Genomic DNA, 25,894 nt, shown 5'->3' with positions numbered 1-25,894 from the left:
TAGATAATACTTAATAATTTTATAATAGATTCTTTGGTAAATTAATCTAGCCTTCTGTCTGGTTTCTTTGTTTCCTAAACACAGTTTATATGAACCAAATGACTCTGTTCCCTCAAAAGAATTTCTGGTAACACTATCAATAACTCCTAGATTCTAATATAAATAAATGATGTAGCTTTTCTAGTACACTGCTATGTAGCTTCCTCAAATACTTCTAATACTTACAAAATTCTTAAAACAGATTTTTGGGGTGCCACAAGCCTGAGACAAAACAAATTTCCATTTTCAACCAGGATGAAATTAAGAAAACAGATAAAAGCCACATACAAAATCTCATTGAGGGTCTTTTTGTTTTTTAACTATAAGTATTTATTTTTCAACTTGGATAAGTTTTTTATTTTAATTTTTTATTGTAAGTTGACAATTTATATTGGAATACGTTTATGGTGTATAAAATGTTGACCATAAATACAATGTGAAATAATTAAATCAAGCTACTTAGCATATTCATCACCTCAAAGAGTTAACATTTTTTGTGATGAGAACATCTAAAATGTACAGTACTATATTATTAACTATATTCACCATGCTGTGCAGTAGACCTCAGGAAAAAAAAGCTTCTTCCACCTGTCTAACTGAGATTTTGTACCTTTTGACCTTCATCTCCTCATCCTCCTTTCAGGGTCTTATTGTTAATTAGAAAACTAATGAACAAAAAATAATGATGAAATCCTTGAAGGTACACAATTTCATTTTGTTTAAAAAGTGTTTATATTTCTGTTCAGAGAAATATAAAAGGTAATAAAAATCATACTACATAGATTTGTAAGATTATTAATTTCTTTTTCACTAAATGTACCACATGAAGTAGGCACTCAATAAATATCTGTTGTATTTATGAATGAAATCGTTTGGACCTGTCTTCAGCTTATTTTTAAATTTTAACTTACATATATAATATATATGTGCTTCATCTTTATATGTAATATATACACACACATATATATGCTTCATCTACAAATTATTTCCTTATCTTCAGTTAAGATTATACTTTAATAATAGCTGCATCATTGGTCAAAATCATATCTTAAGATATTAGCATATCAGAAAGAGTAGGAAGAATTTTCATTTAAAAGTAAAGACAAAATTTAAAAACCATTCTTATTTTCAACAGCAGAAATTTACAACTAAAATTAAAAGTGCCTCGGAATGAACTATTAAATCCAAGCTGGTGTCTGTCCACCTGTCCTTAGGAAGTCTCAACTTATGAAGTCCACAAAATTTCTCAAAAAAGAGTTTTATCACTTAGAATTTGTCCCCTGCTTAAAATCCCTCAAAATATACAATATCTAATAAAAATCAGCTTTTTACTTATAAAATAAATTCATTTATCAGCATGAGAATATGTGAATATGTTCATTTAGGTTTAACTTACTTCTTACTATATAGATTTGGCTTGTTTTTTATAATAACAACTGATATATGATTCACAAAAAGCAGAGAAGAGTAAGAGAAAGAGAGAGAAATGGAGAAAGAGAAGAAAAAAGGGATAAAGAATGAAAGGGAGAAAGAATGAAAGGGAGAAAGAGAATACCATTCTCTAAAGGAAGAGATGCAGAAAATTCCACTATCCTTTCTTCTTGATCATGCCTTGTATGATTGGCAGCCAAACTAGCCCACTGTGAAACCCAACGTTTGCTTCCAGATGAAGATGTGCCTTCCTAAAGGAGAAAAATAAGAAAACAAAATCATGCAGCCTGGTCATATCTGAGTCTCATGAAAGAAAATTTCATTTAGTCACATTAACTTGTCATACAAACACATAATTAAACCTCACCTTGCTATATTATCATTGATTAAATTTTCTCTTATATAAAATAAAAATTCTCTAGAAAATAAAGATTTTCTCTGAAAAAAACTGTGTTACTAAAAATGACACCACTCAATGAAAATCCAAGACAAGCCAAGGCTTCATATGAAAACTATAATGACAACTAGGGAGTGGAAAGCTATGATGAAAACTTTATTACGAACTAGTCAAAACAAATATTTTATTAAGAGTGTCAGATTTGGGCCGGGTGTGGTGGTTGATGCCTGTAATCCTAGTACTTTGGGAGGCCAAGACAGGTGGATAACGAGGTCAGGAGATCGAGACCATCCTGGCCAACATGGTGAAACCCTGTCTCTACTAAAAATACAAAAATTAGCTGGGCATGGTGGCGTATGACTGTAATCCCAGCTACTCAGGAGGCTGAGGCAGGAGAATTGCTTGAACCCAGGAGATGGAGGTTGCAGTGAGCTGAGATCGTGCCACTGCACTCCAGCCTGGCAACAGAGCAAGACTTTGTCTCAAAAAGAAAAAAAAAAGTGCCAGATTTAATACATTAATAATGACAAGCTAAACACTGAAGAAGTGAAGACTTCAAATAGATAAATCACTATAAGATTTCAAGAATAGTAGGTAAGAATAGTAAGTATAGGCCAGGTGTGGTTGCTCCTGCCTGTAATCCCAGCATTTTGGGAGGCCAAGGCGGGTGGATCACCTGAGGTCAGGAGTTCGAGACCAGCCTGGCCAACATGGCAAAACCTCGTCTCTACTAAAAACACAAAAATTAGCCAGGCATGGTGGCATGCACATGTAGTCCCAGCTACTTGTGAGGCTGAGGCAGGGGAATCACGTGAACCCGGGAGGCAGAGGTTGCAGTGAGCCGAGATGGCACCGCTGCACTCCAGCCTGGGAGACAGAAGGAGACTCTGTCTCAAAAAAAAAAAAAAAGAATAGTAAGTGTAGAGAATGACACACATACAGTGAAGCCTCCTAAGGATACCAAAGCCTGCTGCATCCTTAATCCCATCCAAGGTTTTCTGTTACCTGCCCACATTTCTGAGTAGCAAAGGTGGTACCAGAGCCATGTGGACCATACTACGAATACCAACAGTGTAAGTGTCACTGACACACGCTTATGTAAAACCATTCTGTGAAGAGTGTTCTAAATGTCCTGTTAGGTAATGTTAGGTTAATTCCTACAAAGGAACCTACTAGGGCTATAGCTTTTGCTTGGCAGGGGTTGAGGGAATAGAGAAGAAAGAAGAGAGTCTATTTAAATTCACATTTACCAAAACCATTCCTGAATTACTCAGAATGGCAACATATTGCCTCAAATAACTATCACCTGCTTTCAATAAGTAAATTAAATATCTCATAAAACAGAAACCAGAATAAAAATTCTCCCAATCACGGGGAAATAATGATCACTAAAATACAGTAATTGCTTTGACAGTTTTCAGGAAATAGGCCATAAAAAGAAACAATTTTAACATTAATAAACAAACATATAGGTCTATTTACCTGTATGTAAAAAACAAATCTTATTTATACTTCATACAAATGTAACATTTTATTTATATTTTCTTTATTTATACCTTGATTTTCTTCTTTTATATTTTATTTTCTTCTTTTATTTTCTATTTTCTATTAATTTATATTTGTATATTACAAATTAGTTCATTTCCTGAGAGACAATATAGCATGAGTCAGAGAACGAAAGCTTCCATTGAAGGTTAGCTCTTATTATCTGAATAAATAATAATTAGTACTTATGCCTTAGATACTTTTTTTACATTTCTTTTTGACACACCAGTGTGGTATGAAATTCTAATATCATTTCTGATAAAGGTAAAAAACATTTGTTAAGTGCATAAATCTCAGGCAAGTACTATGCTGGATGCTTTATATACTTCATTAAATTCTCTGTAAATAGATTTTATCAAAAATGCCATTTGTGTAGATGAGAAAACAGAAGATTAGGGAGAAGTGACTGATTCAAAAGCTTTCAGCTAAAAGTGGCAGCTCTGGGTCAGATCTTTCTAGCTCTACTAAGCATACTGACTCTGTAATTATCTTAACCAAGCAATCCTTAATTAATTTCATATTATTCTAATTATATCCTGGGCTGTACTGTATTTGCAGTTACTGAGGTATATAAATTGTATCTATCAGGTAGTGCCCTCCTACATGTTTCCTGGTATGATATACAGGAAACATACTTCCAAGAAAGTATAAACAGCGTATGTTTCTTGTTTTATCTCATAATGCCAATCAGAACCATGAGCATATAGCTCATTAACTGCTTACTGAAAACTAATATTTTCCTCATTGACAAATGAATATTTCTAAAATCTAATAAAAATTGAAGTTGAATTACTGCAAAATTGCTTTAGGCTTTCATTAGAAAATAAATTTCAAAAAATTTAGCTTTTAGAAGCATTTTACAAGGAGATACATTAATTGCTTAAAATAATGTAATTTACAAATGATAAGAATTCAGGCCAAGTGCGGTGACTCATGCCTGTAATCCTCACACTTTGGGAGGCTGAGGCGGGTAGGTCACTTGAGGTCAGGAGTTCGAGACCAGCCTGACCAACAGGGTGAAACCCTGTCTCTACTAAAAATACGAAATTAGCCAGGCATGGCGGTGCACGCCTGTAATCACAGCTACTTGGGACGCTGAAGCAGGAGAATCACTTGAACTCAGATGGCAGAGGCTGCAGTGAGCTGAGATCCTGCCATTGCACTCCAGCCTGGGCAACAGAGTGAAACTGTCTCATACAAAAAAAAAAAAAAGAATTCATACTTTATGCATACAAATAGGTACACAGAAGAGATGTATACCTCTGAGTGGTGAAATCCAGATGTAGTCAGTGGTTTTCTTTCTTCCATTACTGCTGCAGCAGAACTGAGAGCCCAATCTTTTATTAGATCTTTATGTTTTTCATTGATAACAGGCCTATTATAATCCTGATTGTCATCTACTCCAAACACCTAGAGGGAAAAATTATTTTATAAATGAAAATGAAAAGTCTGAACACAAGATTAATATGTGAATAATATAATTAACTTCAGAGGCAAATAAAAATATTCCAAATTATTTTTAATAGTTAATTTCAAAACAAAGGAAAACTTCTTGAATGACAGTAACAGCTAACTGTGATAGCTAGAAACGAAAGCAGGCAGTCACAGCTTATGTGAAAGTAATTATCCTTTTTTTTTTTTTGAGACGGAGTTTCGCTCTTGTTGCCCAGGCTGGAGTACAATGGCGTGATCTCGGCTTACCGCAACCTCCGCCTCCCGGGTTCAAGCGATTTTCCTGTCTCAGCTTCCCAAGTGGCTGGGATTACAGGCATGCGCCACCATGCCCGGCTAATTTTGTATTTTCAGTAGAGACAGGGTTTTTCCATGTTGGTCAGGCTGGTCTCGAACTCCCGACCTCAGGTGATCCGCCCGCCTCGGCCTCCCAAACTGCTGGGATTACAGGCATGAGCCAACATGCCTGGCCGAAAGTAACTATCCCTTTTTTAACATTTAGCAAATGTCTTGTTTGATTAAAAAAAAAATATTCAAGACGTATTTTATTTGTTAAAAGATTTAATAGGCCGGGCATGGTGGCACACACCTGTAATCCCAGCACTTTGGGAGGCCGAGGCGAGTAGATCACTTGAGGTCAGGAGTTCCAGACCAGCCTGGCCAACATGGTGAAACCCCATTTCTACTAAAAATACAAAAATTAGCTGGGCGTGGTGCCACGCACCTATAGTCCCAGCTACTTGGGAGGCTGAGGCAAGAAAATAGCTTGAACCCAGGAGGCGGAGGTTACAGTGAGCTGAAATCACGCCACTGCATTCCAGCCTGGGGGAGAAAGTGAGACCCTGTTTCAAAAAAAAAAAAAAAAGATGTAATAATGCTGTTAAACACTACAACAATGCAAAGAGTTAGAAAAAAGTATCTCCTCAGTTTCTTTTCAGCTTCTTTGCTCTATTATTTTTGTGACACTTGTTGAAAAACTATAAACATGTGGCTCATTTTATCTGTTCCTTCCCTAGCAAATGTTTACCATTTACATATCTGAGTTACATTTACACATAAAATTTTCTAAGATGCCATTTTATTGTATAATTGCCACATAGTAGATAGCATAATTCTCAAACTATATTTGCCTAACAATCCCTTAAAGACCTTTGTTTGAAATGCAGACTCCAAGCCTATTCAAGATTAACTGTTTCAAAAAGCAAGTTGTCAATGTCCAACACTTCTGAAAAGTTCTAAATACAAAGACCAACAATGGCGTGCTTCTTTTACGGGCAGGACCTGAGTCTTACTCATTCCCTGGCACACAATAGGCCCCGGATGCCACAGAATGGAATGGAAAAATTTCAGGCATATACAGTTTAACATTCTATTCTGCTATTAAATCTCCACTCTGTTCCCAATTTTTATTCTTTATAGTTATTGTTTGTGGCTCTGATTATTACAATCTAGAAAAATATCATGCATTTGAATGAGCAATTTGCAGACAGGATCTTTAGGATATAACCAGAGAGCCTTCATTTTCTATAAGGAGAAGCTACCTCAGGCTAAACTATTTTCTAGACATAAAGTTTTAATGGTCTTATAGTACAGCTATCTGTATCTAAAGTTCATACTTAGTGAAACAGATATCAGACTTTCTCATTCACTAAAACTTGAAAATTTTACCACTAGATGGCCTTATTACTTAATATTTAATTCTAACATAACTATAATTGTCAAGAATTATGATTTAATATTCTCCTGAACTCAATATTTAAATATCTTTGCTTTAAGAGCAAATTATATATTGTTTATTTTAAATCAAATATGAATTTTAATACATGGAAGCACAATGTACAGAAGGGAAAAAACAAAAACTGCTTCATTTTGCTTAACATTAGCATTAAGTTTAACAGCAGTGAAAAAACCAGAGTATAACCTGTGTCCTCTACCTTTAACCCCCACTTGTAAAGAAAGCAAATTATAGCTATTCAAGTTATTTGTGTCCGTCTTTAAAAAAATTAATCATTCCTAACTCAAGTCACTGAACTCCAATTTTACTGAAGTTTATTTCCTTATTTTATAATTACTAACAAAAATCTAACTCAAGTTTTAAAGTTAAAATAACCACATGAGTACTTGCATTTTGCCTCTCTTTGACATGTAATTTAGAAATTACCTTGAGTGATTTTCTGATGAATATTCTAATCCACACTAAAAACTTGATTTCCTCAAACATTTTAAGCACCAGCAGTTTCAAATAAAATATCATGAACCTCTCTAAATCACTTCTGACACCACTTTGAAATTCAGACAACAAAAAACACACGAAGAACTAATCCTGTGAGGAAGGGGAGCTGAAGCAGGGCAGAAAATACTTGGATGATGTTCGAAAGATTCCTTTTAAAGCATTAGAGACAGCTATACATACATTATTAAGTAACAATTATTTCTTCTCCAAACAAGTGGTAGGGCCTGACCTACTACAGTGTGGGGAAAGAAGCCTTCAAATTTCACATCTGTTTTGACAGCGTTTTGACAAATTAATGATAGCAATGACTACCAATCCAGATTGAAATCCGTATCTATGCGTTTCTGCCTCTAAGTAGAAACACATCCACTTGTGACAACTTTTATGTGAAAACAAAGATATAAAGTTTATACTGTCTATATACTTAAAGTTAGTGTACTTTTCACACTTATAAAAAAGGTACCTACAATCTGAAAAAAGAGCTGATAATTGTACAGAACTAGAGAGCTCCTCAAAACCAAAACCAAGTATGCTAGGTTCTCTCACCTTTCATTTTAGATTCTGTTCCCAGGTGATTTCACCTAGGAACATGCAAGGCTTCACTTCAATTACCAACTATATAGACTGTCGCTTACTGTCATCCCACCTGCTGGAAGGCTCAAAGGTATTTCTTTTTTTTTTTTTTTTTTTTTGAGACGGAGTCTCGCTCTGTCGCCCAGGCTGGAGTGCAGTGGCGGGATCTCGGCTCGCTGCAAGCTCCGCCTCCCGGGTTCACGCCATTCTCCTGCCTCAGCCTCCCGAGTAGCTGGGACTACAGGCGCCCGCCACCACGCCCGGCTAATTTTTTGTATTTTTAGTAGAGACAGGATTTCACCGTGTTAGCCAGGATGGTCTCAATCTCCTAACCTCATGATCCGCCCGCCTCGGCTTCCAAAAGTGCTGGGATTACAAGCGTGAGCCACAACGCCCGGCCTCGAAGGTATTTCCAACACAGTATCTCAGCTCGAGGCTCATGAGTCTCTTCTCTGGCCTGGTCTCAATCCAAATTCCAGACACGAGATAGTACAAAATCCAGGTCTTTCACTCAGCTAGGAACTTCTGTAGGCTAGAAGTCCACAGTGGGGAGGGAGATGAGATACCTAATTTTTATGCTTGTATCCCAAGTTTGCCAGTTTCTAATTCTTCCAGAGTAGGATCAAAGGAAGGCGGAATAGGACAGGAGTAGAAAACTTCTTTGTGAACTTGCACTTGCATGGAGAGCTGTCTGGGCCTGGCAGATGTTCAAAGACAACTCATTCATATTGGGCGTAGGAAGTGGCTTTCACATATTCTCTCCTACAGGTCCCCCGATCCGAGTAGATACATCTCTATTTGTGGAGTGAGCCACAATCCCTCTGCCATGGCCTTTAGGTCTGGGGTAAGAAGGCAGTACCTCCCTCCCTATCCCACTCCAATAATCATGAAACAATCTTTTCTTCTGAATACATTTGTATATTTGGCATTTCACTTTGGGATTTCAAACCCAAAGCTCAGTGGCTACTCTAAACAATTTTAACAACCTGTTACTGAGGAACGGCACTTACTCTCCACAGGCTACTTGGCTAGCCACTGCAGGGGATTACAAAATCTGTATGACAGTCTTTGCTTTTGAGAAGGTTAGGTCTGATAAAGGAGCTTATAAAAAGAAGAGGCTGTCACCTGAAAGAACCATGCAGGAATATTCTGTAATTAAAACCAAATATCCATAAGAACCAAACTATATTTTTAGATTTTAAAGTTTAAAGAGACTAAACATTCTCCAGATAACAAACTCGTACAATACAAACCAAACCTATGAAAAGTTTGACTGATTTTTTTCACTAGCATATTATGATCACAGTCATTATTGTTTAAAAGCTCAGTCTGTGCAAAGATCCACAGTGTCCAATTCTGAAATCAGAATGGTGAGGATGGGGGATACAGGGTCAACTTTCACGGGGATAAATATCCTACCTATTGAATATTTGCAGAGAGGTGAAAATTTACATTTAGTAACATCAGATACAGGAAGCTTGCTGATTGTGACAGAAAATAGAGACCATTGTGAAAGAAGAGAAGCGCCATGGGGTAAGATGTAGGCATAAAAATATAGTAATACAATGTAGAGCAAAATGATAATTCAATAGCAATAGTGCTAATTTATCAGTTTAAAAAATATCCAAATCAGTAGGAATTCAGAATTCATATTCCCACAGAAATGAAAAATATAATGGCAGATTAAACATCTAACTTCTACAGTCTTATTTTAAAGTAACAACTGAAAAACAGTATTGCATTAGTATATCACATTAAGGTGTCCAAGTAAAAATGTACTCAAGTTTCAAGTTTCAACCTCAGATAACCAGAACATCTTTCTCCTCAATGAGCAAAGTCTTCTTGGGTAAGGAGAGCAGGGTCTCTGTTGGATCAAATCAATAGTAGAGGTTCCCATGGCCCATGAAAATAATTTGACACTTTAAGAATTAAGAATTATGCAGAATTCTAGCCACTAGTTTCAAGGAACTAAATCAGGATGACTTAAGAGGAGAATTTATTTTTGTAATTGTCTATGAAAATCTAATTTTACTTTTAAAAATAAAAATCCCTTAAAATTCAATGGAATAAGTTATTCTGAATATTTAACACTGTGATTTTTATCACATATTTGTCATCAACTTTTAAATTTAAAATTCAGACAAAATTATTAGAAGAGCACAGAAAGGTAGCCAGGAGAGACATTTTATAATTTATCCTGGTACACAAATAAATATGTGTACATGCACATTCACAGCAGTGTTACAACAGCCAAAGGAAGAAACAACACAATTACCCATCTGTGGATGAATAGATGAATAAAATGTGGTTTATGCAAGCAATAAGATATTTATTCATCCATAAAAAGGAATGGGCAGGGCGTGGTGGCTCATGCCTGTAATTCCAGCACTTTGGGAGGCCGAGGCGGGTGGATCACCTGAGGTCAGGAGTTTGAGACCAGCCTGGCCAACATGGCGAAACCCACCTCTACTAAAAATAGGAAAATTAGCCAGGCGTGGTGGCATGTGCCTGTAGTCCCAGCTACTAGCGAGGCTGAGACAGGAGAATCGCATGAATCCAGGAGGTGGAGGTTACAGTGAGCCGAGATCAAGCCACTGCACTCGAGCCTGGGCGACAGAGTGAGACTCTGTCTCATAAAAAAAAAAAAAACACAGGGAATGAAGTACTGATACAGGTTACAACACATGTGAACCTTGAAAACATTATTCCAAGTGAAAGTAGCCAGACACAAAAGGCCACATATAATATGATTCCATTTATATAAAATGTCTAGAATAAGCAAATCCATAGAGACAAAAAGTAGATTAGTGGCTGCCAGGAGGCTGGGAGAGGAAAGAATGGGAAACGACTGCTTAATGATTATGAGATTTTGTTTTGCAGTGATGAAAATGCCCTGAAATTAAGATAGTGCTGATGGTTGTACAAGCTTGTGAATCACTGAATTGTACACTCCAAATGGCTAAAATAGTCAATTTTATATTATATGAATTTTACCTCATATTTTCTTTAAATGGGACTCTATCTTCTTTTTGTTTTGATATGGGTCTTGCTCTGTCACCCAGGCTGGAGTGCAGTGGCGCGATCTTGGCTCACTGCAACCTCCGCCTCCCGGGTTCAAGCGATTCTCCTGCCTCAGCCTCCCAAGTAGCTGGGATTGCAGGCTCATGCCCCATGCCCTGCTATTTTTTTTTGTATTTTTAGTAGAGAGGGGGTTTCACCATGTTAGCCAGGATGGTGTCAATCTCCTGACCTCGTGATCCACCCGCCTTGGCCCCACAAAGTGCTGGGATTACAGGCGTGAGTCACTGCGCTCAGCCTCTATCTTCTTCCTTTGCTCCCCTGTCTGGGTGAAAACATGTTCTTAAATCTTTGTTTTCCCTTTTAACCTATCTTGTGTCCTTGATTCTCCCCATTACTTAGAAGTCTTACATCCATAATCTCTTCCCTCCCATCACTTCCTACATCTTTCTCGATTTGCTCTTTCTTTCCTATCTTCAAATTATACTTAGATCTCATCTAATTCCTCTAAAATTTAAATGTCCAATTTCTCTCCTTTTTATGGTTCATTCCCTGGTCACGCATCCCCTCTTACAGTCCCTATAAGCTGGCTGTTCATCAATAATCATATTCCCCTTTCCTTGCCAAGCAGATTTTCCAGCTGGAAGCTGTCAGGTAGGTATTGCTAGGAACTCAAAGGTAAGTCTAGTCTATTTATCACAGCATCTCCCTGAAATGTATACATTTCTTCTTCTAAGACTATCTTTGCAGCTTTCATACTTAATATTATGAAGCTAAGTTTATAATATATACAAGGTTTTAAACTATATATTTTAACAAGTTATTTTGGAATAAAGATATAAACTAGTTTCAGCATATAAAAATGCAGAAAAATTTCTTTGTGGGGGCCTGGTTGGATTTAATTAATCTATAACTTCATTGAAATAAGTTAGCCAATATACAACGAATCATATACAAATGCTAACAAATGAAAAAGCAGGTCACAAATTTTTCTTTCTCATTCATTCACATTCAAAAGATATTTATTGAGTGTCTATTACATGCCAGACACTGTTCTAGACACAAGGGATACAGATGTGAACAAGACAAATAACATCATCTTAGAGTGGACAAACAGAAAATAAACCAGATGGAAGTGAGTTCTATAAAGAAAACAGAACATGACAATCTGATGGAGAGACAGACGAAGTGAATGATGCAGCTACTTTAAATAGAGTGGTGAGTAAAAGCCACTTCAAAGTGAAATTTATGAGATGGGTATAGAGTTTCCATTTTTCAAGACAAAAAGTTACAGAGATGGATGGTGGTGATGGTTGTGCAACATTTTAAACGTATTTAATAACACTAAACTCTACACTTAAAAATAGCTAAGATGATAAATTTTATGTTATATATATTTTCCACAATAAAAAGATGGAAGGAATAAATAAAATGAATTATGAGAAGCTAGGCATGCCAAAAACACAAAGAAGAGCTTATTAGATTGAGGGCACAATTTCCTCAAAGAGGAAAATAAATAGAATTTCATACAATAAGAGAGAAAGGAAAATGAGGGCAAACCTACTATGTTAGGCCTCTGGCTGAATAAAAGGTGAGGGTTCCCTCATGAAGCTTTGGAAATTAACATAGCAGGAGAGGGTTTCTTAAACCCAGGAAGGAGGCAGCAGAGGTTAAGAAGGGTTGAGGAGAACTAATCAGAGAAACCAAAAGTAAGCTCTCCTGGTAGAAATTAAAAAGAAAAAATTCTCAATATAGAAAAATTTGCTCAGTCAAAAATAAAAATGCTGACTCTGTTGTCAAAGTCTTCTCCTATTGTCCAAGGCTCTTACTTGATCTCCTACTCCTTGAGTTCCCATGCACATCTAATTTTCTATTTGAGTGGACTTTGGACATCCTGCCTTCCTCTGAGTTCTATGTAGCACTGTCTACATAGATTTTGATTCTGGTTTATCATCGTTTCCCTAGCTCTTACTTGGATCTCATCTTAAATCTAGTTGTGACTTTCAGGGTTTGGAATATTTTCACAGGGTCCAGATCCTCAGCACTGACTTTCTTGAGCTGTTTGACTCACTACTGTAAATGTTCTTCCTCCTGTGTTTCTAGTTTTGTTATAGGTCTCCTGGCTCTAGATTCTTCCATACCAACTGTTGCTTATAGAACCAGCAGTGACCAGGCCCTATGAGGGAAGAAAAGATGCTAATAAGAGGCTTTGTTGGGGGGGATATATTGATACAATGAACAAGAATCAAAACTCAGGACAAGAAAAGTATCTGGCAGAGTTGGTCTATGGCATGAAATTTATGAGGAGAAATATTTCAAGAGGATAGTTCCTCAAGCCCTCCACAATGATCATTTTTTCTTGTTCCTTTAATGTTTAGCTTTCTGTTCTTACCACAAGTTTCTCCTATTTAGCTTAGGAGGTTAGGGAGTAACCCTGACAAGGTCTTCCTCTTGCCTCAGTGGTTATCTCTTTTGATGGAAGAGTGGAGAGAAGAAACTGGTACTGTGATGGGAAGGCAGTTATCAGAGAGGCCAAGGGAGAGAGGGTTGGGAGAGATAATTACTACTATGAGAGATAAATGCCTTTAATCTAGGCAGTCAACAGCACTTTCTTATAGTGTATTTCCACGTAAACTTAGAAGTAAAACTTAAGAGGTCTTTATCAATATCAGGTATTTGTGTTAACATTTTAAAGGTGAATTTGAGGACATGCATAAAATAAGGTGATCTATTGAGAGAGACAGCCCCAAAATACAAACCCAAATGCTGTAATCTCATAACTTGGCGACAGAAAAAGAGGGTAGGTAGTTCACTATCTTTTAACTACTACCAGCACAGAAAAATAAGGATACAGCAGTTTAGCTTGGTCATCTCTTTAAAGAAATCCTATTTTAATGTTATTCAACTCTTCCCAAGGTAAGATGCAAATACATGGTTTGCTCATCTTCTTTAGCCCAAGAATTACAATGTATTTTGGAGAAAAACTGAAAAGGCATTCTGTGCTCATCATAGTTAACATCAGTGTCATGTGATACTGTTGCTTACTGACTTCTCTTGGCTCTGCTTTTGATTCCAAGATGCTACATATTCCTTTGGTTTTCTCTTATTCCTGTTTCATACTTTTCAGTTTCCTTTGTTCGCCCTTCTCCTTTGTCCATCAATGTTGGTGTTGCTGAGATTTTCATACTTTATTTCCTCTCACCCTATACATTTTCTCTGACTGATCTCATCTCTTATTTTGTATTCAATTACTGCTATGGTTTGGATGTGCTTTGTCCCTGCCAAAACTCACGTAGAAGTTTAATTGCCAGTGTGACAGTGTTGGGAGGTGAGGCCTAGTGGGAAGTGTTTGGGTCAAAAAGGCAGATCTCTCATGAATATATTAATGCTGTCTTGTGAGTTCTTGTTCTTATGGGAATGGATTTGTTCCCTTCATAGTAGACTGTTATAAAGTAAGGCAGCCCCTCTTGTTTTGCCTTTTTGCATATGTCCACTTCCCCTCTGACTTTCTCTACAATGTTTTGACCCAGCATGTAGCCCTTAACATAAGCCAGCCATATGTGGAGCTATGCTCTAGAATTTCCCAGCCTACAGAATTGTGAGCTAAATAAACCTCTTTTCTTGATAAGCTACCCACTCTCAGATATAGCAACACAAAACATACTAAGACAGCTGCCCTCTATTGTCTAATAATTCCCAGATCTGTATTTTTAGCCGAGACCTCTTACCGAAGATCTACTCATTAACTGATTGACTACTGGACATGACAGCAGCTTTTAGATTGCCTTCTGTGCTTCTGACATGTCCAATGTTCAATCCATACTTCATACTTCTGACAGTGACTCGACCATGTCATTGCCCTACTTAAATGTTTTCAATGATTCCCCACTGCCTTCAGCATTAAAGTCCTCAGTATGATATATAATGAGCTTCAATATCGAGTCCAATCTCATCTCTTCAATAGTAACTGTGGTCCTCTGAAGAACTCATGTGTGATGCTGTGCTTTCGAATAGGCTATCCATATTTCTGGAAAACTCTACCTAGAATGCCTGCTATGGGATTAATTACGTATGTTTCATGAGTAGCTCAGCTGGCAATATTTATTGAGGACATTTTATATGCTGGCACTAGGTTCCTACAGTCATGGAGTTTACCACATTTGTTTGTGTCTCTCTCCAATGGGAGTGGGGAGGCAAATGAATAATCAGTGAACTAGTGAAGCAGTAATAAAGCTTATGATTAAAATGAAACAAGTTGATGACAGTGACTACTTTTTTTTTTTTTTTTAACTGAATGACTGAAGACTTCTCTGAGGAAGGAATGTCCTCTGAAGACCTGAGATCTCCTCTTGGAAGCTATTGGTAGCTTTCCTCCAACAGCTTTATTTTTAAAGTATTGGTTTTCGTCTGTGTATATCTATTCTAGTACACAGCCATTTCTTGAGAGAAAGAGCTCAGTCTTTTCATTATGAATCACCTTCTCGTAGACACAAAGCCTGGCACATAGTTAATGTTGAATTAAAGTTGCTAAATAAATGAATCAATGAAATAGAACACATCTCAAATGATGACGTGAAAAAGAAGAGTTAGACCACATGAACGTTTCCAGGACCAAAGAACATTTAAATTCAGACAAACAACAGCTGATGGCCCCAACTTCCATCCCACACACCCAAATTTCAAAGTGGAGAAACTGGACGACAACACTCATCCAGGCAACTTGATATGATGCCTGTATCTACTCCTATCCTCCCAAAGTGCTTTTTCTGCCTTCCTTCTGGCTGTTGTTGGTCTTTGTTCTCTTCATACCCACAGGTTACTTCATCTTACTCAGACATATGATTCCTGCTTCTATGCTTTTGTTTTCCCAGAGCCTGACTTTAATTAGCCCGAATTTGGCTTTAAGCTTTATGTGGATTCAAGCTAATGGAATCTTAGCTTTTTTTCTTTGGTAGTCACAAGATAATGTAGTGAGCTTTGTTCTTCCCAGCAATATGGTGTCAGCTTCATTTTCTGGTTTATACAAACTAACAATGACTCTGAACTATGTACGCAGTCACATACTACCATTACCCCTTTAAATGACCCCTGCTCTAAAGTCTTGGGTTTCTCTATCCATAGCGTGACCATGTAATTTGCTGTCAAAATGGACTCTGAGAATAAAAAATGATGCTTATGATAATTGTAGGCAACAGGTGTAAAACAGGTTTTGCGGCCACTCTCTCTATCCAGCAGTTTCCTGAAGAGTTTCATCTGTTACAATGACTTCTTTCTTGGCTTTCTGCTGTCCTGGCCAAGCTAGCCCCTCACACTGTCACTTTCACTGTGGTTTTATATTTAACCCTTTCAGTGTTGAAAGAACATTCTGGGATTTGTCAATACTTTATGTAGAGATTCAAATGTGGAAACTCCTAATAACAGTAATGATAAAGCAACACTTATAAAGCAATATAATAAGACAGGTATTGTGATAAGCCTTTTATATGTTTTATTGAATTCTTTTTATAATCTAGTGATATCTCCTCTGTTTCAGAGATAAAAGAGACAGGCTTAAAGAAGTAACTTTACCCAAGGGCACACACTAGCACATGCAAAGTTTATATTTAATCCCAGATCTGTCTGCTTACAAGTGTCCATGTTCTTAAACTGCACTCTCTCTCTCTCTCTCTCTCTCTATATATATATATAAAATCCTTTACTGCAAAATAATCCTTTAATGGGAAGACATCAGCCATTATGATCAGTCATTAAGAAACATTAGATGTGTCTTAAACGCTATACTTTTCACATTAACAACTATAATATTGCTCACCTATTTCCCAGACAATGGGTCTCCAAAAGTTTGGAGTTAAGCAGCTCAGTGGTAAACTTTAAGCACGTACTCCACAATAAATGTATGTTTAGAAATTATATGTACTCTCTTAGAGTGTAGTAAGAGATTTTATACACTATAGAACACAATCCAAAATAAAAATTAAAAATATGAAAATAAAAGTAAACATTAAGTTCTGATATTTTTCCTGCATCCCGAAGGGTTATCTTATCTCGCCCTCCTCCCTGAGAGGCCATTCCAGAAACTCATCATCTAAATACGTGCATCTCAAATGTTAACGTGCACATTAGTCAACTGGAGATCTCATTTCTAATGTAGATTTTGACTTGGTATATATAGGATGGGCCTGAGAAGCTGCATTTCTAACAAGCTTCCAAGTAATATTTATGCTGCTTGGAGCATATTTGAGTAACAAGAGTGGATTTGAGTATGGAGCGGATTTGAGTAACAAGAATTCAAACAAAAGATTAACGTTTAGCCAAACGGATACTGCTATTTTGCAAGAGGTAATATTAGCTTGGTGCAAAAGTCACTGCGGTTTTTGCCATTACTTTCAATGGCAACCTTGATAGCTGATTCTAAAGTCAACCTTTCACGACCATTGGCAAAACTGAGAAAAATTACTTTTTAAACCATGCAACAATCCTTATACACTCTAACCAATAATATCAAAGAACATACTTGAAATGTAGATAACCATCACGACTGGTCATATACATGACTAAACTAGTAAACTAAATCATAAACAACTGATTTTGTTTTCATATACTTCTCCTCTATCACCAATGACAGCAGTGAATAGAAATTAAGAAAAAATACAGACAAAGAACAAAGCTAAAATAAGTATTTTCATCTGCTTCCAACATGAAATCAGCAGGCAGGAAATCTGTGGTTAACTATTCTTGGCTAATATCTACATTTATGTTAACAGAGTTATAGCAATGTTTGTTGGTTGTTTCTTTTTATTTTTTAAATAAATGCAAAGCAAGAATGTCCAAAGCATACTATTTTAAAAACCTATCTTTAATTTACACAAATTTCAAAGGTCCAAACCTTTTAAATGTACAGAGCTTTATGTATGAAACTCAGGTAAATTCAGAATATCAGCAAATAAAATCACAAAGCATGTTGGTCTTACTGTTAGTCTTGCAGTTCCCTAACAAAACCCTAAAATTCACATACCACTGACTGCATGACAACATCTCATGCTGACTCTCCAATAATTTCCACCAGTCAAATACACCACACAACAACTAAGATCACACTCAAATTTCAATTATTTACCTTGTCAATCATTTTTCTTGCTTCCACTTCCTCACTGTTGGGATTCTCTAACTCAATGGTATAAGTACCCTTGTCACTTTGGTCATCATCATTATCCTTTTCAGAAGTAGCAGAAGTTGCTTGATTTTTTAACATTTTATCCATCTCCTGGCTTGGTCTGTGCCCAAGACTCCCTGAACTTCTTAATAATGCAGTTTGTAGGAAGGGTATTGACACCGATGGCTCCTCTGATTTCTGTTTTAACAATTTCCCATGTGGAACACCATGCCCCCCTCTGTGATGCGCAGAGCTAGTCTGTAAAGACAAAGAAACCACTTTGGCATCTGCTGTTGGAGACTTTGCTTTCTCAAGTTTTGTATGTGGTGTTGAATGTGTAGTTTCCTGACACAAGATTCCCGCACTTTGAGTAAAAGAATATGACCTTCTTTTTCTGGGATTGTCTTCATCAAAGAATGCAATCATAAAAGCAGTTTGACTTACAACAGCTTGGTCTTGATGGTTTTCAGTAGCCTGGACCTTCTGTAGCTTTTTGTGTTCTGAATGGTGGCGTCTTAAGTGTTCCTCAAGAGTTGCACGTTTGCTACAGCGCCTGTGAGCCCCAGCGTTCTCTGAATCACTTTGCGTACCATCATCATGTTTATTTCCTGGATACAAAAAGAAACCACACAATAGAGAAGGAAAAAGTCCCATGTAGAAATTTAGAAGCATACACAAAAGTGCTATTTGTTTTGCTCCCCTCCTCCTTTTCAATCCAAAGTCATATGTTCTCTTCAGTAACAGGCTCGGCAAACTTGCTCAATTGCAATGGTTACATTCAAATTTTATCAACTAACAATGAGGTCCTTTATGAACAACTGAATAGGATCGCCTTTCTCCAAATTTTAACTTTATAATGTTTCATCAATGTCTTAATAGATAATCGATGCTCTATCTCTGCGATATTTGTATTCCTAACATCAATAAACATTAATTCTGCCTTCAAATTATACACCTTATTTAGCAATAAAAAATTTGACTCTAGCATTAGAGATGAAAAAAGACAAGAAAAAGGGTAATGTCACTGAAATGCTTACTGTTACACAGGAAATGAGAACACAAGTATTGTAAAAATGTGATGAATCTTAAGCTTCACTGATGTTCAATACTTTCAGAAGCTCAGCATATTTTTCCTTTTTATTAAAAAGATTCAAATTTGTAGTCCCCACTAATTATTGCAAAATTTTTTCCAAATATCTTTCCAGCTATGAGAATTTTTGAAAACTGCATTTGCACTTGAAACTCTAGTGGCTTTACAGTTAAAGAAAGCATGCTGAGAGGTCTATCAATGCAAAGGGTCATCTATGAAATCTCCACCTAGATCTAAGGACCACTGGGCAAACAGCATGGTGCTAAATATAACCAGCTATTTTCCCCATGAAGCATACCAGGTTAGAATATATTTGAATTTTGAAAGATCACCTCTTTAACAAAGGTTTTTCTATTTTAGAGCAAGTAAAAGCCACTAAATAGTTACCCTTAATGGTTCTGTTAGGTTTTGGATGTGATGACACAAAAATTATTTTTTTCCTGATTTAAAAATTCTCATTATCTAAATAATAAGTATATGATAAAAATAATCAAATGATATTGTATTATAGCATGAAATTATTAGAAAGTCAAGTTATTCTATGCATGTTTTAAATGGAATCACAAATCAGAGCTTAAATTAGTTTTAAGCTTCTTTAGCTATAAATGAATTTAGTCAACAAGGTACATTCTAATGCTTCCAGGACTAAATCTGATTTTTAAATTTACCTGGGCTACAAATTTTAATCTGAACACCCACTGAATAATATGGTACCAAACAAAATATGGTACCAAACAAATAATAATATGATCAGACATGAAAGACTTGGGGGTGGGAGAAGCAAATGACCTATGTCTAGGGAAGTTGAGTGTTAATGTTTATAGGTTGTTCCTAATGAATTTAGAGATTACTAACTGGTCCCAATGATTTAACACAGAAACGCTAGTTATAAAAATGTGGTGCATAAAAGGAATGAGAAGACACAGAAGAGAGAACTGCAGAACACACAGAAAAGGGTCATGTCTTGGAAAAGTAATAGGCAAGGGAAACAAAGGAAGTAAGATCAAAATGAAGGTGATTTGGAGATCACGTCTATCAAATAGTGATTAATACTATAAAAATCATATGACAACAAATCTGAAGATCTTTCTTCAAATTGTTGACTACTCAAAATGCAATCTGAAAAGAAAAAATGGGATTAATTAATGAAATCCCTGCCTCAGGTAATTAAGCTAGGAATAACAGATAGCAGATGAAAGGCAAGCCCAAACAAACTCACTAGTTCAAATATAGACTTCATTAAAAACACTAGATTTTACAACCTATTTCACTGTTGTATTGGCTCTAATTGAAAAGGAATCCAGTTTCTAAGAGCTGAAAATAACTAAATTCCAATATTCGCTGTACCATAAGAACAAATAACAGATCACGCACATACAGAAAAATTTTAATGAAAATATCATCTTCACAGAATTTAATTCTGATTCCAATACATAAAATCTGGCACTTAGTGGTATCAGGCCCTTTCAAATATCTTTCCTATAACTTGTAGTTCAAAACTTTTCTTATAAATTAGTCATTTTCTTTTTTGGAAAATTACCATTCCCTCTTGTATTTTGTCAGGGTTATACCAGTCAACATCTCATAACAGCTGCAATTTTCTGTTTCTTCTCAATAAAAAAGTCACCAGGAAACAGTCCTCACCAAGTTCTTTACTTTCCTTTGCTTATCATTAACCAAGCCTAAATACGTTGAAGTCCTTTTAATATTTTTAGGGTAGGTTAGCTGTAACAACTCAGTGTGGCCTAAAGCAGTGGCAACTCTCCTAAAGGGTTAAAGTGTATGGGGTTTATTTTCCTCACTGTCCCAAAGCACTTGCACTTTACTCTTGTAGGAGCGAAGTTTTTTGTTTTAGTTTTGTTTTGCCTACTTTCAATTCTTTAAACAGTTGCTGAAAACCTAATTTTTGTAAAATTTTTATTATTTGCTATAATTACATTTATTTAGAGTCTGGCTATATACTTTTTATATCCTACATCATGGAAAATTGTTATTTAATGATGGAAGCTCTGACTTTTGGAGAAACTCACATGTCATTTATACACATGTCCAGAAAAGTAAAATGAGTCTATCTTGGATCAAAAATGAGTTATATTCACAAAAACACTATCTTCAATGGCTTGTAAAATGGTCTGAAGGCAAATCCAAAAGAAGAGTTCTCACATTGGCACCATACTGGAATGTAGGTCTACCTATAAATCAACTTTGAAGGACAACAGTAAAATGATTACATAATTTCTAGTAAGGGCTTAAAAGATCTAATCATTAAAATACAGATACAGTATACATGTGGACATTAATCCCTCTATTTGGAATTAGGCCCACAAATGGGCCTCGTGAAGAGAGAATGTTTTAAAATAATGGCTTAAAAATAATAGTCAATACAGGCTGGGCACGGTGGCTCACGCCTGTAATCCCAGCACTTTGGGAGGTTGAGGCGGGCGGATCACGAGGTCAGGAGATCGAGACCATCCTGGCTAACATGGTGAAACCCCGTCTCTACTAAAAATACAAAAAATTAGCCGGGCGTGGTGGTAGGCGCCTGTAGTCCCAGCTACTTGGGAGACTGAGGCAGGAGAATGCCATGAACTCGGGAGGTGGAGCTTGCAGTGAGCTGAGATCGCGCCACTGCACTCCAGCCTGGGCGACAAAGCAAGACTCTGCCTCAAAAAAAAAATACATAAATAATAACAGTAATAATAATAGTCAATACAGAAAATACTTATAATGACTAAAATAAGTTATAAATGGGTTTAATAAAGGTATTTTTAAAATGATTATATTTTAAAAGGATATTTTACCTCAGTTTTTGTTTATTAAGAGTGGTTTTAAAAAGTCTAAGCTATTTCTAAATTCTCAAGGTTCAGCTACCTCTTATACTGTACTAGGATATGAATATTATTTATCCAATTCATATAAACAGCCTATTTATTTGTGAGTGTTAACCTATATAAACGAAATGTCTCAATTACGTATTGTCTAGAAGTAAAAGGTCACAATCATGTCTCAAAAATACATATGCCAGGTAACTGCTGATAACTATAATTAAATATTGTGATAGGCTCCAACAAATAATTAGGTAATCACATCATCTCGCTGTCAGGAAATGTCTTAGAAGCAAATCAGAAATAAGTGTACAAATACTATTTCTTCATTACTTGATCAGAATGCCAGGACACAAGGTACAGATTAAATCAGGGCCAGTCTTGTCATTGACAGAGAAGTCACCCATTGTTTATTCAAATTAGTACCTATCACATGTTCGAGTACTAGATGAAGTGTTAGGAGTACAAAAACTCCTAATATAGTAAAAGAATGGTCAGATAAACATGTAATCACAATTTGTTCAAAATCGTTTTCCTTATAGTTAGCTTATTAAATAAAAGATAGAGTAACATAAATCTATATTCAATGAATTCTAAATTTAACTGGCAAAACCAATGAGAAAAAACGATTATCTGATATATCGATGTACAAACATACAAATTTTACTAATTTTGGCTAAGTTCTACACAAATGAAGTATATATAACTGTTTCAAAAATGAACATTCAGCTCTAATTTTCATCAAGTCCTAATATTAAAAAAATTTTTAAACTGGATTAATAGATCCTACCAAATATTTCTAAACCAAAAATCTTTGTTTTATGTGTAAACACTGAGAATACTTTGAAGCACTCCATCAATGATGTGACTGCATTACCCAAGTGGAATTTTGGCTCAGACCAAATGGCTTAAAATTTCTTTCAGGATCTAGATATTGATCTCAATAGAGAACAGAATTGAATATATCTTTTCCTTAAATCAAGAAAATGATGGAACTCGTTTTCTAGGGAACTCTACTGGTGAACTTAATAAATTTTATATTTCTAGAAGAAAAAGAAACATGTTTTACAGCATAAATATAAGCTCATAAAACCAATCTGGTTTTGTCAAGAAAATGAAGAAAGACTATTTTGAATGAGGAAGTTGGACATGGGCAGTGTGGCTTCCTGTTGAGTTTTAAGACTAAATATAACCTTTGAAAAAAGCAGAATGTTTTCTACCATGTAAGTATCTATGAGTAGTCTAGTAACTGAAGACCAGATTTTCTTTATCGTAAAATAGGAAGTTCTGAATGATCAAATCACTTTACCTTTCAACCTTTTCAAGTACACTGGAACATCACTTTTAATGCTTTTAGAATCCTCTTCTGTTCTTTCCCATAGCATTTGAGGAGGGTTGTTTTGTGCTAGCCAGTCAGCGACTTTGTTTTCGGGTGCCATCATTCCTGTTTGAATCCCCGGCAAGTCTTGAGTTCCAGGAGAAGACTTCTTGGACTTGTGGCGCTGATCAGAAGTAAACTTTGTCACATGGTCTCTAATAGTTACCTTCCCTGGGGTACTGTCATCAAATTCAATGGTAAATGAAGCATGCCCTGCACCTGTTATATGGGAACTTGGTGTGTCTTTTGTTGGGATTTCATGAATAGTGCTTTCTGTTATTTGTGATGGTTGCTGGAATTCTTTTGTAGGGATTTCAAAATAACTTGGTTCCCTACAGAAAGGAAAAAGTACTTCTTCATTTGCAGCTGCAGATTGTTCCTCAACTTGCTTGGCATCTATGCTGCACCCTAATGAGAAAAATAAGAGAAAATTCAAAATATTTGATTGCTTCTGGCACTTGAGGGAGTCTGGTAATGGCCATGTGTACTACTCTGTGAGAACCAGAAGGCAGATCACAGTCTGGATGAAAACCAATGGCATTTATATCACAGAACAAATGTCACAGAGAAGAAAGAATCTTGATTGTAAACATGCTATTGGATTACCAATAGGGGATGGAAGATAAGCAGCAGCAATGGCAAATGAGAGCAAAGCAGTTAAGAAATGGATCTTGCATGGCTAGATCCGTATTTTTTCCAACTTGGATCTAGAATTCATCAAGGTCCAAAAGAATTAAAATAAAATGTAGATGGAGATGCATGTTCAATGTATATATAAAAAGTGACAGAAAAACCATGAACTCCCTTCTCAAGTCACCAAGATGAGATATCTGAAATATATATGAACACATGTAGTGCTCCAAAGGAGAATAGGTACTCAAATGAGAATACAAACATGAAGTAAATATGTAAGTGATCTTCTGGAAGTAATGATTCCACTTACCATTCTTCACCATTACATTCAGAAACACTACTTTCAGAATGACAAAGATATTGCTGAAGTGCGATCCTTGCAAGAAGATACAAACATTTTATAAAGACTAAAACATGTGGTTTGCAATCCAAGCAGCAGTGTGAAAGAAATAAGGTTAAAATAGGAAATTCAGTTTCCAGACAATAACTCTGGAAGTTTACATTTCCATACAGCAGAATATGCAAAAGTGTCAAAAATCCTTGGAGGAAAGCTGAATTGTAAACCTCAGATTAACATGAGTTGGCAGAAGGAGCAAGCAACTCTGGAACACTATCACTATTCTTCTGTTGCCTCAGAATCTAATACAAAAGTATAAAAATAGATGCATTTATGAATAAAATACATAAATGAAAATGACAACTAAAACGTTTTCGGTATGCAAATGCAAAATAAAAAATTAAAGATGCTATTGTCCTGTTGTTGAAGAAGCAAAGCATGTCCATTATCAAAATGAAGAGCAAGTTGAAATGAGACATATTTCCCTAAAGCTCAAAAAGAAATTCTGCTTTTAAACAGATTAATAGAAAAATCACTTACAATTTATTAGGAAAACAAGGCAATACAGGGAGACTAGGTTGTTTCCAAACATTTTCTAATTAAGTGAAGCATTTGGTCTTTTGAAACATCTTTTCAAAGATTAAATTTTAGTGGGATCTGTCAGGTACTATAATTGGTTTCTTGACAGCAGTCTGAATATGAAATAATATAAAACCTGACTGCTTTTAGGTTACAGAAGAATGATATAGTAACATCTCTCTTTCATAATCAAGCATGTGGGATAGGGCACGGAAGACAACAAGCTCCATTTCCACAATAAATATCATAATAATAAATTGTCCAAAAAATCTAAACACAAGGCAAAGAGAACATATAATATGAAAGAATAAATTGTAATTTTCACTGTGAAAAATTATCCCTTTTAAAATCTACTCAGCTTTCCTATCATTGAACATGAAAGGAAAGTATTGGAAAAACTCTACATTATCAGAGAAATAATCATACATTTATATGACATGACCTAAGTTTAAAAAAATGTTTGATTAAAGAGTTAATTTATCTTTTTCTTAAAAATAAAATGTTCAGTTGGACTTTTGAGTGTTTACTCTGAAGTCATGTTAGTTAAAATTTCCATTAGAATAAAATGTATTAACTGCTTCTCATATATTAATAGTTCATTAATGTTATTTTTCTATTTTTTCAGACATTGATTTTTTTACTATGTACAATGTACTGTACTTGATCAAGTCCATACAGTACAACTGGTTCATAAACTTGTCCTCTCTCCCTCCCCCCATATAGATATATACATATAGTTTGTTTTTGCTTTGCTCATCCTTCAGGTGACAGAACAATGTCAAGGTGGTAGTTTCTAATACCACTACACAGAGAGCCAAATCAAACTGACCCACTACACAGAAAGCCAAATCAAACTGATCCACTATATAGACAGCCAAATAAAACTGATGTGGCTCAGCTATGAAGCAAGTAACACAAAAAAGCTGGCCAGGGATATAGCACTTATCAACCACTTGTTGCTCATGATTCAAAGGAATATTATCTCAATTTTCCTCCCTTGCAAAACAAGCTCACAGTTAACACTGACATGTTTTAACATGTTTCATGCATTAAAACAGCTGAGATCAACAACTGCACCGCACTGTTTTGAAGGTCACCATTCCCACGTTAGTACTACTTCAAACTCGCATTCATTCAAAGCTAGAAACTTGAGACTTATACAAGTTAATAACTAATTCATCTAGATATCAAGTACCTAACCATGTCAAGTA

At 35.8% G+C, this 25,894-nt stretch overlaps 1 protein-coding gene across 22 annotated transcripts in view; it reads right to left on the bottom strand.

Annotated features, from left to right (window-relative positions):
- Positions 1 to 25,894, bottom strand: part of CEP170 (centrosomal protein 170) — a 130,411-nt gene that overhangs the window by 43,625 nt on the left and 60,892 nt on the right. For 14 of the 22 annotated variants that reach the window (XM_054500939.2, XM_063667396.1, XM_054500955.2 and 11 more), the window contains exons 8-12: positions 23,066 to 23,542; positions 18,286 to 18,449; positions 17,806 to 18,099; positions 4,673 to 4,822; positions 1,595 to 1,721 (exon numbers count right to left, since the gene is read on the bottom strand). In XM_054500939.2, coding sequence (XP_054356914.1) covers positions 1,595 to 1,721; positions 4,673 to 4,822; positions 17,806 to 18,099; positions 18,286 to 18,449; positions 23,066 to 23,542 — 1,212 coding nt within the window. The remainder of the gene's footprint in view (positions 1 to 1,594; positions 1,722 to 4,672; positions 4,823 to 17,805; positions 18,100 to 18,285; positions 18,450 to 23,065; positions 23,543 to 25,894) is intronic. The other 8 variants (XM_054501047.2, XM_063667863.1, XM_063667896.1 and 5 more) reach the window with 1 other exon arrangement.

Source organism: Pongo pygmaeus, chromosome 1, assembly GCF_028885625.2.
Source record: "Pongo pygmaeus isolate AG05252 chromosome 1, NHGRI_mPonPyg2-v2.0_pri, whole genome shotgun sequence".
Lineage (NCBI taxonomy): Eukaryota > Metazoa > Chordata > Mammalia > Primates > Hominidae > Pongo > Pongo pygmaeus.
This window is presented reverse-complemented; position numbering and strand designations above follow the sequence as displayed.